We start from the raw sequence: 16359 nt of genomic DNA on the forward strand, positions 1-16359 counted from the left end.
AGATAGCTCTTCCTTTTATACATTCTCTTTTCCCTTCCAGCATCATGGTTGTCTAGTGTGTGTTTACTGAGCTTTGACTTGTGTTTCTCATCATTATAACTCTATGCTTCTTGCTTTTCAGACTCTGTAGAAGCAATGAAAAGTAGCAGTAATTTGTCAGGGAAGTCCAATAAGTGAACTCTAGCAACTTAGCCTGGGTAAACCATGTAAAGTTTTATAAATGATATTTATCCAAAATTTCCTCTGTGCTTCAAGCATGTATGGTCCGGCTCTCAATGCATCTCCCCTTACAACATATGCCCTTATCCAGTAGCTCTAGTGGATACACACCAAGAGCTGTCTATAAAGATTGGCTGCCCCATTCTCCTGAACCATAGAAGATGTTTCCCATTTATATTGCTTATGTGGAACATTCCCAATGTCAAAAAGAATGAGGACAGACCCCGCTGGCAGTAGCTCTGTGAGTGTGTGTGTGTGTGTGTTCGTGTTCGGAGGGAGGATTGGATCAAGCCATACTATTATGGCTTAGTATTTGTATAAATGTTTTTACATGCAGTCAGAAACACATGGTGGTTGAGGATAATTAACTAGCACTGGAAATGGGTGGTAGTGGTGATGACAGCATGGTGAGATGACAGAGTGTCCATCTTTTGCTTTAAACCACACTGGTATTATTAAATTAAGCTTTGTATTAGAATATATGTAAGAAAGATTATGTAATTATCTACGAAGACTTAAAAATAACGTTTAGGCTGCAATCCTATATACACTTACCTGGGAGTAAGTCCCATTGAACTCAATTGGGCTCACTTCTGAGTAGACATGTACAGGATTGCACTGCCAGTTGACATCTTTTTCTTTTAAAGGTGGCACAGTCTCTTTCAGAAAAAAAAACCAGCCTGCCAACTGCTACTAGCAATCCAACTACTGGAAGAAGGTTAATAATACATTTGAAAAAAGTATAAAAGAAACTTCAGCAATGTTGTTTAAATTTTTTTAAGACAAGCAACATTTGATTACCAGTGAATGTATTGCTGTGTATCAACTATTGTCACAATTCTCCATTTGTAAAAAGTTATGTACTGAACCATACATTGTCAAGATCAAGTCCAAGTAGACAAAAATTCTTAAAACTATTTTTAGTAGTTAATGAAGTGAAATGGATATTTATGTGAAATATGCTCTTTTAAGCTTATGTCCTCCAAACATCAGCTCTGCAATGGTTCTCAGACACAAAGTAAAATGTAACGCTCTTCAAGGAGTGCCACTTACTCCACACGTCTCATTCTGTGTCTGCACGGGATTAGCCTTTGGCTCCATGTCTTGCCGTTTTTGGTTCTGCTTGAGTTGGTTTAAGGATGGTTTTACTTGTACGGCTCCCACAGTTTTGCTTGTCCATTGATCCACCAATTTGTGGAGATCATCTGTGAAAGTTCCTTTCTTGTTGTTACTGTTGTTAGCTTGTACCTGAACCTGCAGTGTTGCTTGTGGCAGAGGGTCTGGATAGGCTACAAGACTGTTTGTTGAGGATCCTAAGACATCACAAAAAGAAAATAATCAGTAGTGTACATCAACAATGGCACACTACTGTTCAATTCTGGTTACGTTCACTCCATTTCTCAGTCTTCCCAAGACCATAACTATCTGTTTTTCATCCAGCTGCTGCTTCTGAAGAACATATTTTGCTTCAGAAATGGTTTAAGAAATTATATGTAACCCACTGTTTAGAGTATATTGTAAATATATTTTTTTTCAATACACAAAAGTGTATTGTAAATATATTCTTTTCATCCATCAACCCCAAAATAAATCTTGGGCATGTGCTTTATACAAGCCCACTGGAATTAATGTTTTGTTGTTTTTGTTTTTAAATGAAAATGAAATAAAGATAAACTCAAAGTAGGACAGGTGTGAGGGACAGATTATTGTGCTTTGCAGCATCACCACTGGTTTCCCTTTAGCTCTGGATGTATACACTTTAGGCTAGAATCCTATACAGACTTACTGGAAATGTCACATTTAACTTATGGGGCTTATGCTGAGTAGCCATGCATAGGATTGTGCTGTTAATATTCAAAATCTTAACTGGATTGGGACTTGTAGATTTCCCATCCATACTACAACACACACCACTGAACAGCTGATCAGAGGGATTCCAGTTTTGTTTACTTGCAATCTAGGCTGCTAGACCAGGCTGGTGAAGTCACTTTCTTCCCATGCAGAAACCCAATTCTGCTTAAGCCCTACATGAAGCAAGTCTTTGAAGCCTTCCAAATCTTCTTGCTCTTGCAGAACTCCCAAGTTTCACTAAGTTTAAAAAGCAGTTTAAAGTTTTTACATGAAAACCTTTTAAAGAAAAGAAAATCCCTAGAGGCACTAGTCTAGCTTTATTATGGATAGGGTGACCATATAAAAAGGAGGACAGGGCTCCTGTATCTTTAAGAGTTACATAGAAAAGGGAATTTCAGCAGGTGTCATTTGTATATATGGAGAACCTGGTGAAATTCCCTCTTCATCACCACAGTTGAAGCTGCAGGAGCTATACTAGAGTGACCAGATTTAAAAGGGGGTAGGGCACCTGTAGCTTTAACTGTTGTGATGAAGAGGAAATTTCACCAGCTTCTCCATATACACAAATGACACCAGCTGAAATTCCCTTTTCAATACAACTGTTAAAGATACAGGAGCCCTGTCCTCCTTTTCATATTGTCACCCTAGATATACACAACCTTCTTATATCCTGACAGTGGGGCAGCTAATGTAGAAATAATAATTCTGAATATGTTGCTGTCAAGGCAGTAATATCAATTTTAACATAAAAAGAAATAAAGCAATATCAATTGAATAAAGTCTTTTAAAAAACTTTTTGAAAATAATATTTGGATACTAATTCTTATAACACCAACCTCTGAAGCAAAAAAGTTCAAAGTTGTAGTGAAATGACATTATTTATGATGACCCAATGTACTAAAATCTTATTTCTGCTGCTATGAATTTTCAACAGTTATGGTGTGCACTATGAGTAAATCTATTAGTGATTTTCTCTGTTCACAAAAACACTCACACCTTCCTTTAAAAACCTACAGTGCACCCAACCTATGTGAATTCTTATATTCTTTTTGAAAAACAAACCAGTGAAAACATAAGTGCTTTTTTTTAAAAAAAAAAAAAGATTAATCCTCAGCAACTATTCAGTACTTCAAGCATCTGAATAGCTGTGAGGAAGTGTTAAGCTGTATTAGTCAACCGGCAGCAAAACAGCATTGTAAAGAAGTAGTGTTAATTAAAATATTAGGTTAAGCACATGACTTAGCTTTGTCTTATAAAAACAAACATGTATGTACTGAAAACACAACAATCTTGCATCAGGCATGCATCCAAAAGCAGAACCAGCATGCAAAGCTACCAACAAGATACCTGCTCTTTATTCATACGCAGCCTAATTTAAATGACAGCATGAATTCAATGTCTGCTGTTTAAATAAACCACTAGATTATATTTAAATAAAGCAGCCCATGCTCAGAAAGAAATATCAAAAAGCCAAAAAACAAAAGAGAGAAGGATAGTTACTACTACTGTGATCTTTGCCTAGACATAGTCGTTTCAGAGTGGACCCTACAAGGTAAAATGATACAAGACATACAGAGTTAGGCAAGACTAAAAAGGGGGAAAGAAAAAGTCTGATGGAAAATCTTCTGCATTTTTAAACAATGAAAAAGTAACCATTATGTAAGAAGGAACAGACAGAAAGTCAGCAGTTCAGGTGTGAAAAAGAGAAATAATTGGCCAATTCAAAACCCATAGAAATTAGCTGTCCAAAATCTATAGAAATTTACTATTAACATAAATGCTACACAGTTTTTATGGGGGAGCTATGTGTTTCAGTCAAGATGAAGGTTCATTTTTAAATCAACACTGCTTTCAAAATATGTTGATTCCTATTTTATTTGTGTTGCAGACTATATGCATCATGTCAGCCAATTAACGATAAAAAGTAAATTCAGGAACAAGCAAAATTAGACTGGCCACAAGATGTATGAGAGTTCTGCAGGACAGAGGCCTAACTAAAAAATTGTATCCACTGAAATCTTTACAATACAATCTTATGTAGGTCTACTTAGAAGTAAGTTCTATTGAATTCAGTGGGGCTTACTTCTTAGTAAATGTGTTTAGGATAGTAGCCTTGAAGTGCAATCCTATGCATGTTTAGACAGAAGTCCTACAACTTCTAGCATTTCCATCCAGCCATGCTGGCTGGGGAATACTGTAAATTATAGAATGTTTTTCTGTCTAAACATGCATAGGATTTTGCCCTTAATCTCTATAATGTTGTCAACATTCATGTGGGCGCTTGTAGCTCTATTGTGGTATTTCCACTCTGTCTTATCGGTTTATGTTCTTTGGTGAGATGCTATAATAAATTAAATGACATATTGATCATATGCCATGATGCATTGAATATAGTTATATCTAAGAGATAAATCTTACAAGAAAGTTCCATGCATGAGTTCCATTGGCTATTTGTTTCCTTAAAAAGCAATTTTGAGCAAATGCTTTCAGTTTTGAATTTTGTATTTTATTCTTCAAATCTTGAAAGCATCAACATCTTTCAAAATTGAGAATAAAAAACCAGGGTTAAATCATAATTATATCAATGATATTGAGTTTGTTACTTACGGATCCCTCAGGATGCCAAACAGCTCTACATGCCTTACCTCACTGTCTCATGCTGCTGTAAACTAGGGGAAGCTCTTTATTGGACATTTCTCTCAGTGATATTAACATTTAATCAGCATTTTGTTAATTATGAAGCAATCCAAGCAAATATGACTAGGAGACCCCATATGCTAGTGTACATAAACAAGGAATCTTGTTTAGTGCCTGAAATATAAAATCAGACTTCGGATTACTCCATGTCTGTTGATCTGGCACTTAAAATGGGTCTAGAAGTGCCCTGAGAATATAAGCAAGAAATAGTATTTTCCCTTTAGGTATAATGTCTGATAATAGTAAAATGTAGCAAAGAAAGAACAGAACTTCAACATTAGGGGCCTTGTTAGATTTAACCCCTACACCTTCACAATTTGTTCTTGGAAAGGAGAGGGATTTTCAATTATTCTGTGATTGTGAGGATTATATTATATCTACATAAACATGATTCTTATCCTCTGACAAGTAACATCTGAACTGTCTGATTTTGGCCAGGACCCTTTCAAAGAAGGTCAAAATAAATAACAGAATGAGAGTGATCTCACTTCAAAGTTAACATTCCATTCCCCCACTCATAACTGTTACGTGGAACCTTCTCATGAACATTTCCCAATTTCCCTTTGGTGACTGTATGCAAAAGTTACATATTTTCAAGACAAAGAGCCCTTAAAAATAACATCAACTGCTTAATAAAATCTCTTCTTGATATGCAATCACTTAATTGAAAGACAGTTTGAATTACAGTGTAAATAGAAAGGTGAATTTGTCATCCTTGAAAGTGTGTATCTAATTTATAACGTCCAGGCTTTATAAGTGACCTCAAAGGAGCTTTAACATAACACTGTGGTCAAGATACACAAGTAATTTAGATTTCAACTTAACTAAGAGGAGTATCCTTTAAGCACTAGAGACAATTTTTAAAAGTTTCTGTCATTTTAAAAAAAACAATCTTCAGTGACTAATCAGACTGCCACAATAGTAAGGCATTGCTCTAGAAATGATAGGATTCAATGCATTATTTTGGTTCCACTTTAAAAGGCAGTCGTTGGGAGTTCTGTTTACATAGGATCTTATTCTCTTCAGATCTGTATATAACCAGCAAGGAGAGTAAAAGTCAAAATTGTTGCTGATTGCTTAGATATTAACCAAAATTCCATCCCAATAAAATGTAAAGAAAAAACTATGCAGTGCATAAAAGCAACAGATCAGCCCCCAGAAGGGGGAGCAGCTGGAAGGACTCTGAAATTAGCATTCAAACCTTGTAGGTTTTTTGGGTGGATATTAACATCCATATAGGTTATATATATGCTCTATATGAGCAAGCTATATTTTTATAATTAAAAATGTCAAGTGGACTTCAAATTTTTGTCAAAATCATATCACCTACAAAATAAGTACAAAGAACTAGAAGGCTAACGTAAGTAAGTAGGATGACTAGTTTTAAGAATAGAAAACTTTCTCTGTTATCTATGGTCATAATTGTCATGAACCCAAAGAGGTTAATAACATTAATACTTCAAATTAAAAAGCGTGTGTATAGCAAATCTGTAGTAAACAAATGAAACTATTCTGACTACTTGTGACTTCAGAAAAAGATAGTCACATCCAAATTGTAAACAAGAACATCTATATATAGAACATTCCAAGAACATTATCTCTAGATGTTATAAATTATTGATAAAAGTTTAATATAATTGGCTTCACATGGTAACATGTGTATTTATCAGTTCTCACCAGCTGTTTATAATTAGAATTTAGTGGAGTTTAAAAATAAAATAAAAAAATTTGGAAAGCAAGGAGGATGCATTTTGAGTAGTCTTGTGCCTTTGATCTGTACCACCTCAAAAATGATAAAAATGCATAGTTCCAATGGTAAAAGTTTGATACAAATGAAAATGAACACTGAATTAGCTGAATGTTTAGTTTATTAGCCTTATTTCTGGCATTACATGTAACTGTGGCCTGGATTACCTTATTACTACAACGTATCATTAGTGTACAAGGAAAGTTTATTTGCCTTGTAATAAACATCTGGTTTCTTTAAAAAAATATAGTTAAGAGTTGGTTGAACAGCCAATTGATGTGATCATACAATTTAGGAAATGTCTACTGGTATTTAGTTGCATAGTTATTTGAAAATAACCTGGACATTATATCAATAATCCATTCTAGAGTAGCATCAGAATTTTTTACTTTTAAAAATGTATTCTGTGCTTCAATGAACTGCTTGATGACTTCATCTCTGAGGTCACAAAAGGTCATAATAAAAATATACTGAGTAAAGTGCTCCAGCTAGGTGAGTTTATAGTAAAAGCCAAAGTGCACTGTGTAGCACAGTAACCAGACAGTTGCATTTTACAAAATTCACTTAAAGTGACCCAAAATATACAATGTAGGTGTATGTGTGTGCACAGTGGGGGGGGGAGAGTACTGCCTAGAAAAGATAATATTAAAGAACTAGCAGGAGCATTTCTCAGCATTTCCACATGCAAGGGATAGGAAAATAATAACAATAATAACAACAATAATAGGATATAAACAGTACTGTATATTGTTTGAATACAGCCCTTGTGAGGACGTTATACCCTTCAGTGACCTTCTAGATTTGTATCAGCTTGCTACATGCATGTCTTCATAGTCCAAACATGTGTGAAAGAGACCATTCGTCTACAGAAGGTTGGATTTCTTTTTGATATCGCTGGAACCAGGACAGCAGACATTTATAATTGCCACATTGTAAATTAAAAGTTACTTAAACGTAAAATCACATAAAGATACGTCCAGGGTAAAATTTACCATAACGCTATAGAATAAATTATGAGATCTTCCACACATGCTTTTGGTACCCAGGCATGAGCCAAAAGCAGTGCACACAAGCTTTGATATGAAACAAAATAAAATGAAAAATAAGGAGTGCCAATGATGATTAACTTTTTTGAAAAAGGAAATCAAAGGGATTGTCTAGAAAAAAGGGGGCTTCCTGCCAAACATATTAGATATATGTGAAAATGGGTTTTGGAAAAGGGGGACGAAAGAAAGATGGGCTGTGATAAAATACAAAAGAACAAATACAAACAGATGGACAAAGACACAGGTCCACTGAGGAATCTGGTACGAGGTTTGCTACTAGATTTATAGGTCACTCTCTCAGACGTTTGGTGGAAAACCGTCCAGCCTGCAAATGAATATAAAGGGAAGAAAACAAAGACACTTATAAAGTACAAATAGCTGTGATCAGTTGTCACCATCAGTCATATCAGCTTTGTTAGTTTATCATCCACATCTCCATTTTAGCCTTGCCAAAGAGGAGTAAGTTCATTGGCTATATGCAAAAGGGTGCAAAAACAACAGCAGAAGAAAATAGATACTTTATAGGATTAGTTTGGCAGGACATGCAGAACAGAGTATGAATGATATTGTCTTTAATCATCATTACACTTTGCAACAGATATTGCTACCATATCATGATAAAGCTATGAAGCTATGCACGGAAAGACTTCACTACTACAACTATATGAAACAGTATCTAAAATGCAACGGACCCTCTACTGAAGCCAGAAGACCATGAGAACTTGCGAGGTGGTAAAAGCTTAACTGCTCCCAACTTTTATTTTTACAGGCCAATATGAAAGAACGCCTTATGAACAAGATTCTGCATCAGTAGCAAAGGATTTGGACCTAAGTGTATGAACCAAGAAAAAATTAAGGCAGCCTTTCCTGCTACTGAATGATTTCAATCTGCAAAGGGTCATTTCCCATTATTATTATTATTATTATTATTATTATTATTATTATTATTATTATTTTAAAAAGGTGGTCCAATCCCTGACAATTAGTAATTCATTTATAGCATGAATTTAAGACATGTGACACTTTCCTCTCGATTCATACTTTGCTAACCTTTCTAATGTTGTTCATTTTCAAAAGGCACATTAGTGACTCTATCATAAATAGTGACGACCCCATTAAAATTATTGTTATCATCACTATAGCTAGCACCCTTTCTGTTTTTATCACATTTATCATTCCAACTGCCCTATAAAATAGATTAGGCTGGGAGACACTTTCTCAGGCCAATGTGCTGAGCAGGTATGTGAAGCTACAACTCCAATCTCCAAATTTAGCACGTTTACTTTCAATTTTGAACTATTTACTAATTCCAGCACAGAATGAATGATGGCCCTAAGTATATAGAATCACCTTGGCCAGAATTTCCATGGGCATCACCTCCTTCAGTAGCTAATCCAGAGCAGATGTCAGAGGACAAGGAAGCCTTGACAGAGCAGGGCTGCTGTGTCTGAACTGACTTTCCAAGTATGGCTGATGTGGACGAAGTTAGTGCTGTTGCTTCAGTAGAACCAGTCTGACCTTTAGTATTTTCTTTAGCCAGAGTGTCTTTGGAGTCTGACACATTGCCTAAACAGGATACATGCAAAAATCACTAACTGCAAAGAAATAAGTTGAGGTGCAACTATCTTGCTCATTACTGAAGAGAGCTTCAAATACTTTGAAGAAAAGTACAACTGGATAACACTCCACAGTTGTCACTTACACACATAGCCAGGTGCAGATAAACAAACAGCTGTTCAGAGTTTGTAAGCACAAATGCCAATATAACATGACAAACAACAATAACATAGGGCTGGGTCCAGACTTAGGCCGTTGCTAGATGAGGGTTTAGCCTAGGCTAATATCTGGGCTCACCCCTGTGCAGCCAGATGACGCACAGGGGATTCCGGCGTCAGCCCGGGCTAAACCCTCCCTTGGCCCAGGATAACTGGCAGCGGTTGTGGCCCGGTATTTCCGCAGCCCTGGGCTGAGCCCGGGGTTGTGGAAGGTCTAGCCCATTCTGCAGCTTTTCCTGGCTACGTGGCTTACTCACGAGTAGCCGGGAGAAGCTGCACTGTGCCCATCAGGCCGGAGGGGGGGAATCGTGGAGGGGAGGGAGATCGGGGCCAAGGGGGGAGAGATGGGGGCTGGGGGGGAAGAGCGGACCCGGTGGGAGAGATGGGGGGGGGAAGAGCGGCCCAGGGGCGATAGGGGGGATCGGAGATCGTGGGCAGGAGGGGGGGCAACGGACATGGCAGGCAGGTGGGCAGGGTGGCATCAGACATGGCAGGGGGAAAATTGGGGGCAGGGGGAGCAGAGAACCCTTTTTTAAAAACAAACAAACACCAAAGCCTACCTTATCATTGGTGTGCTCCTGCACACATGGCCCCTTTAAGCTTGAAAAAAAACGGCCAACGCGACAGGGTTTTCCTTTACCCCGTCGTGTGTCACGTGTGGACAGGAGCGACAGTCCGCGCTACTTCTAGCGCGGGCTGGGCCCTCCACACGCTGGGATTTAAAGGTAGCTCTAGCAAGGCCCTCGCCATTCTTAGAACAGACCCAATGGAATCAATGGGACTTAAGTTAGTCATGACTAAATTGCCCCTTTGATTTCAATGGGTCTACTTTAACTATGACTAAGTCTGGATCCAACCCATTTCCTTTATTTATTTATATCATTAGAAATTTATCTGTCAACTCCAGAAAGGGATACCAAGACTGAAAGAACTACTTAAGGCAATGGCAAAGGTTCTGCGGGAATTTTGATCTTTCATTTTTGAACAGCAGATCACTACATTATACCAACATTTTGAAACAGTTTGTCCTATTTTTCAGTACTTGTGTGTCTGGATGGGGTTGGGGGAGATTGTTTGAAACACAACTTGAAAGCCTCATTGAGCACACAAAACAGTAGTGTACCATTTCGGATTCTGGCTAGTATATTCTAAGAGTTGGAAGTGTTACTTGTAGCCTGATCTGAATTCAATGGGACCTACTCCCAAGTAGGTTCATATAGGATTAAAGTCTTAGTCCATTGATAGTCTTAAACAGAATGCCCTGCCTCTGACTTAAACCCATCATAGTAGACACTCAGCTGATTTTCTCTTTTAAAAAAATCTCTTAAGAAAGGAGATACCATAATTGTCTTGGTTGGTTCCAGAAGGCAGAAGAGAAATTCAATCAATGCATTAAAAAAACCCTGAAGAATCTTGTTTCATTTCTCAACTTTCTTTGAATGAGTAATTCTACCAGAAGAATCAGACAAAGGACAGAGATAAAATTCCACTTGGTTGTGCAATGTGAGTGAAAAGTGGTCAGAATAGCTGGCTAATGCTACTCACCTAAGGAAAAAAAATCATGGATATCATTTCAGGAGAATTATGCAAGGGGGAGCAATGTTGCTAAACAGAATGACTTTGCAGCTACATACTGAGCTACATATACAAATGAATTTTCCTTTCTGTCCCCTCTTACCACAATGTTCTTCAAGGTTTTGGGTAGAAATTAATGGAGAATGGGAATTTAGAATTAATATAAATGTCACTATCTTATTATTTCAATAAAACAAGGAAGCAAGGTACAGGGGAGCAGAATGGTCCTCACCCATGAACTTTTATGTGATGATCATTCAGGGAAAGAAAGATATTTGAAAGTGTGACAAGGATTCTCACCTTACTTACCCAAAGGATTGAATTTAAAACAGCTAGACACCGGCTTGGATTCAGCATAAGCTGGTGGAAGGTGGTGACGTGATCTTCATCAATTCCCCTCTCATTCTTGTATAGTCCCATATCCTCCACCCACAATCTGCTCCCGAGAGTTGGGGGACCAACTCCTGTAGAGAGTTGGTTCTTCTTCTTGGCCTGTAGGGACCAAGAAGGTCCTCTCCCTGGTAGCCACCTGGGGCACCCTCCCCCTTCACTGAAGATCTTAATGTATGGGTAGGAATATATGGAAATAGATGGTCCTGCAAAGCGTGGCCTCTTATGAATCACTAAAAAAAAAGAGGACATGCATCCACAAAAAGGGACAAAAAGGACATAAAATTTGCATGTGCTAACTGATATTTATAGATACAAAATTAGAAATACAGTACTTCTCACCATAAGTGCAGAAGAGATTGTTACTAAGTGGTTTGTTCAGTCTGCTGTTCAGGTGCTAACTGCTGATGGGCAAATGTTCTTATGGTTCTTTATCTTTACACCAGAATTGGACAGGACAGTCATTCAAATAGAGGACTGCCTCTGTAAAAGAGGATGCATGGCCACCTAACTTACAACTAACCTGGTCCTAGGCTTATAATGCCATGGGATGAGAGGAACCTGCAAGGAAGCAGGTATCTGCCCTTTGTTCTAATGGCAAACAATGGGTGATGGGGGGGTTTTGTGGTCAGATTGGGTCAGCAAAACATGTGCTCACTATCTGATCTTGATAGATGTAATGCCAATGATGTATGACCAGGGGAGCTTCCTTACAGGTCCCAAGTCATGGGCCAGATCTACACTACACTTTATAATGGTTTTGACAACTGTATATGGAGCGTGTCCTGGGCCCCAACAGTTGTCAAAACTGTTATAAATCGCTTTAAAGCAATAGTGTAGATCCTGCCATGGTCTGGAGGCTCAGGATATAGGTCACTGCATGGGATGGTTTAGTTTCAAGGAAATTCTATTTCTAGAAATGGGTTTCTGCTGTCCTGGTAATCCTGTTTCAGTGGGCTCACTTGTACTTTGTTTCATATTTCTTACTATGAAAGGCAGGTACTATGGGTACAAGTTGGGCAGGCTGAGAAGTAGCCAGGAGACTCAGCTAGGCATCAGTGACTGTGCCACCATGCATTGGGCTACAGCAGGAGGAGCTGAGATGGTATGGGAATCAGGTCCATTATAGCAACCTTGCTGAAAGGCCAGCTCCACCAGGCTCCTCCACTGTCTGAACTGTTGCCAGTTGGTCATTATAAGAAGTACTATTTAATTTGAAGAATGAGTGCCTCAGTTTGCTTTTACCTCCCCATCCCTTTTTTCCTTTTGCATTGTGTTTTTTAGACTGTAAGCCTGTGGGCAGGGATTGTATTGTTTTGGTTGATTGTACTTAAGCTGCTCTGGGAGCCCTTTTGTCTGTAGAGCAAGATAAAAATCATCAAATAAAGTAAGTAAACTAATATCTAAGTTTAGCCACCACAGAATGCAATGAGAACAGTTATTGCCGCTGCTCCACAACAAGGCATTTGAAGATCATTTGCCTGAGGAAAGTCATAATATAAACTGATGCTCAAACCAGACAAGATGGAGGTGGATGGTTCATCTACCCGATGAGTAGTATTCAACCTGTTCTGGTTGGGTTTGGACCCCACCCTAAAGGACAAGTTATGTGGTTCAGGGATGCTCATTGATTCATCTTTATCACTAGAAGCACAAATGACCTCGGGTTGTTAAGAGGCTTGAAGCACTTCTTAACAATGCAGGCTGCTATGCCAGCAATGATTGTAACTGGGTAGAGTTAGCCTGGCATCAATGATCCAGGCAATGTGTTCTATGTGTGGCTTCCTTTGAAAACAGTCCGGAAAATTCAGTTGGCTCCAACTATGGCTGTGTTAGCTGGAACTAGGTGTTCTGAACACATCATGCCAGTGCTTCATCATCTTCATTGCCTCCCTGTCTGGCCCAATCCAAAGTGGTGGTTTAAATCTTTAGAAACCTTCAAAGTGTGGATCTCAGTATCTGTAGGACTATCTCTTCCCACATATACCTGCCCATGCCTTGAAATAATCAGCAGAGGTCCTTCTCTAAGTGCCAAGAAGGGAGACTGGAGCACATGGAACACACGGTTGTAACCAAACTGAGAAGGATCAAGGCTTTGAATAGACTACATTGTAAGAGAGAAGAGCATTATTTTTCCCATCAAGACACTGGCTTACACCTGGAAGCAAGGCTTTTTCAAATGTTTTAGTAATGTGTTGCTGTGCTGAACTTCCTTGTTGATTTACTCATTAGGGGGAAAGGCAAGTGTAACTAAATCCAACCCAACAAATCTTCTCCTTTTGCTCTTGGTCAAATAAAGAAATTGTAAATAATAATAAAAAACCTCCTTAAGAAAGCAGTCCACAATTTGAAGGCTTGAGTCACTCTCATAGGACTTGCACAGACTCTTTTTAACTATCCAGTATATGTACCTCAGAAACATTTGATAGCAAAAGGATGACAGTGGTGATGTTATTATAGGAGATGATTTTGTATATCTGCTGAACGTACTTGTATTGGTTGCTGTTGTTTTGAGCTGTTGAACGACAGGGTTCAATAACTTCCCAGTTTTTAATTTGTTCTTGCTGGTTCTTCTTCGACGGCCACTTGGTGGGGCAGAATGAAGGAATCCGACGTTTGGTGGTAAAGGTTTTCCCAGCCGAAGGTAGAGAGCTTCTATTTCTCGCTTCTGCTGAGTTTGCAGTTCAGTAATTTCTTTCATGTGTCTGAATAATAATAACAGGTTGCTACATGTCAAATTTAAATACTGCTTAAATTAAAACATCTGTTTGTAAGCATACATCTAATATCTCATTTATATATATAATCACATCACAGTCAAAGACAATCTTTTTCATCTAAATGGCATGGGATATATCCCATCTCAGTGTTAAGCAAATATTCCAGTAGAAAACCAGTTCTATAGAATAGGGATGCTGGAGAAATTAGAGATGGACCAAAATGAGTTCGAATTTCTAAGAATCTGACCTGTGGAATCTGCTGTGGACTGGCCTCAGGCTGCACTGAGTCTGTAGACTTTCAGTTTTGTTTTGTTTTTACTTTCCTGAAGTTTACACAGTCTGAGGCCAGTTTCTGCTGAGTCATGTGCCATCCTGGAAAATATACACAGGGGGAAACTGAATGGAACAGGGGGCAGTACGGGAAAAGTTACATACTAAAGCAAATTACGTAAATTGTTGTGAACCCTCTTTCAGAATTATTTGTGTATTTTTCTGCAAAACTGATTCCCCATCCTCTGAATACATCTTTGAACGGATGGTGGAACGAACAACACTGCACAATCTACAAAATACGCACAAGATAGATTTCACAAAATCTGGACATCCCTAGTAGGGAACTACCTGGGACTCACACAAATCCTGAGTAGGAAGAGAAGAGAAGGTACAACCATGGAGGATAGGAATGTCAGAGACATCCACAAAGGAACAAAATGAGTTCCAATTTTTATGAATCTGATCTGTGGATTCTGCAGCAGAACACCTTTTCTCCCTGTAAGGTGGAGTCCACAGGCTTGCAGACTGTTTTCCTAACCTTTGGGAATTTTGTGTACATTTCATCATAGAAAAATATGCAATTAAAAAAAAACTGTCAAAAATGTGCATTTCTCCAATAGGCTAAAGCATGAAAACGCACATTTTGGAGGTAATTTGCTTGTTTTGCAATTCACATTTGCACAAATGTGGAAACTGAAAAAATCCAATTCCATCACTGGGCAGATGACAGAACGAAAGGTGCCTCACAATCCATGAAATACAGACAGCAATGGGTTTTGCACAATCCATACATCCCTAATGGCGGGGGTTTGAATGTAAAGACATGAAGCTTGTGCAGGATCCAGGAGTGGACAGAAAGCCAGTGTACACACTTCGGGTATATCATGTATTCAGAATAATGGGATAGCTGAGTGATTTTGACAACAGAGAGCTGAACAGGACCAAAGGGAGACAACAGAAGGCCAAAGAGAAACTATCAGGGCATTAGCCAGAGTTTTTGCCAAGGTGTGAGAGAGGAAGAAAACATTTTTTTTTTTTTTGTAATTTTGTAAAGGAGAAGCAACATGATTTAACAATGGACTAAATATTTGAGGGAAGCAAGAGTTAAAGACAGAGAAAGAGAGAAGTCAAAGAAAAAGTCAAGGCTACACGTCTGTTCAACAGGGTGGGTTGTGATATTGCCACTGGATAAGAACAGTGAAGGTAGAGGAGGAATTAGAAGGAAAGATAAGAAATTCAGTCTTAGACATTTTAAGATTGAGACTACAATAAAGTACCCAAATAGAAATATCAGAGAGATACTCAAAGATGCAAAATTGGATAGAGGAAAAAAGTTCTAAGGGAGATAGAGCTGGATGACATTCATGTATATGTGATACTGAAAGCCATGGGATAGAATGAGACAGTCTGTGGATAGGGAATAGCAGAGGAACAACAACAGAGTCCTGAGGGGTCACAACAGAAAGAGGGAAAGTAGAAGAAAGGCTTCCCCATATAGAAACAATGAAATAGTGTTTAAACAAGTAGGAAGAAAATCAAGCTGGAAGAAAATAGGAGTAGGAAGTAGAAAATAGGAGTAGGAAGAAAATCAAATCCAGACAAGCTGGAGCGTGTTCAGAGGAGGGCAACCAGGATGATCAGGGGTCTGGAAACAAAGCCCTATAATGAGAGACTGAAAGAACTGGGCATGTTTAGCCTGGAGAAGAGAAGATTGAGGGGAGACATGACGGCACTCTTCAAATACTGAAAAGGTTGTCACCGAGAGGAGGGCCAGGATCTTTTCTCGATCCTCCCAGAGTGCAGGACACGGAATAACAGGCTCAAGTTAAAGGAAGCCAGATTCCAGCTGGACATCAGGAAAAACTTCCTGACTGTTAGAGCAGTACGACAATGGAATCAGTTACGTAGGGAGGTTGTGGGCTCTCCCACACTAGAGGCATTCAAGAGGCAGCTGGACAACCATCTGTCAGGGATGCTTTAGGGTGGATTCCTGCATTGAGCAGGGGGTTGGACTCGACGGCCTTGTAGGCCCCTTCCAACTCTGCTATTTTATGATTCTATGATTC

General features: G+C 38.7%; 1 protein-coding gene across 1 annotated transcript in view; it reads right to left on the reverse strand.

The window, feature by feature from the left end:
- WNK2 (WNK lysine deficient protein kinase 2) overlaps positions 1 to 16359 on the reverse strand; it is a 134266-nt gene that overhangs the window by 9969 nt on the left and 107938 nt on the right. Inside the window, exons 23-27 of the mRNA XM_063121259.1 lie at positions 13791 to 14005; positions 8911 to 9126; positions 7787 to 7885; positions 3571 to 3615; positions 1273 to 1532 (exon numbers count right to left, since the gene is read on the reverse strand). Of these exons, the coding sequence (XP_062977329.1) occupies positions 1273 to 1532; positions 3571 to 3615; positions 7787 to 7885; positions 8911 to 9126; positions 13791 to 14005 (835 nt within the window). The remainder of the gene's footprint in view (positions 1 to 1272; positions 1533 to 3570; positions 3616 to 7786; positions 7886 to 8910; positions 9127 to 13790; positions 14006 to 16359) is intronic.

Source organism: Elgaria multicarinata, chromosome 3 (assembly GCF_023053635.1).
Source record: "Elgaria multicarinata webbii isolate HBS135686 ecotype San Diego chromosome 3, rElgMul1.1.pri, whole genome shotgun sequence".
NCBI lineage: Eukaryota > Metazoa > Chordata > Lepidosauria > Squamata > Anguidae > Elgaria > Elgaria multicarinata.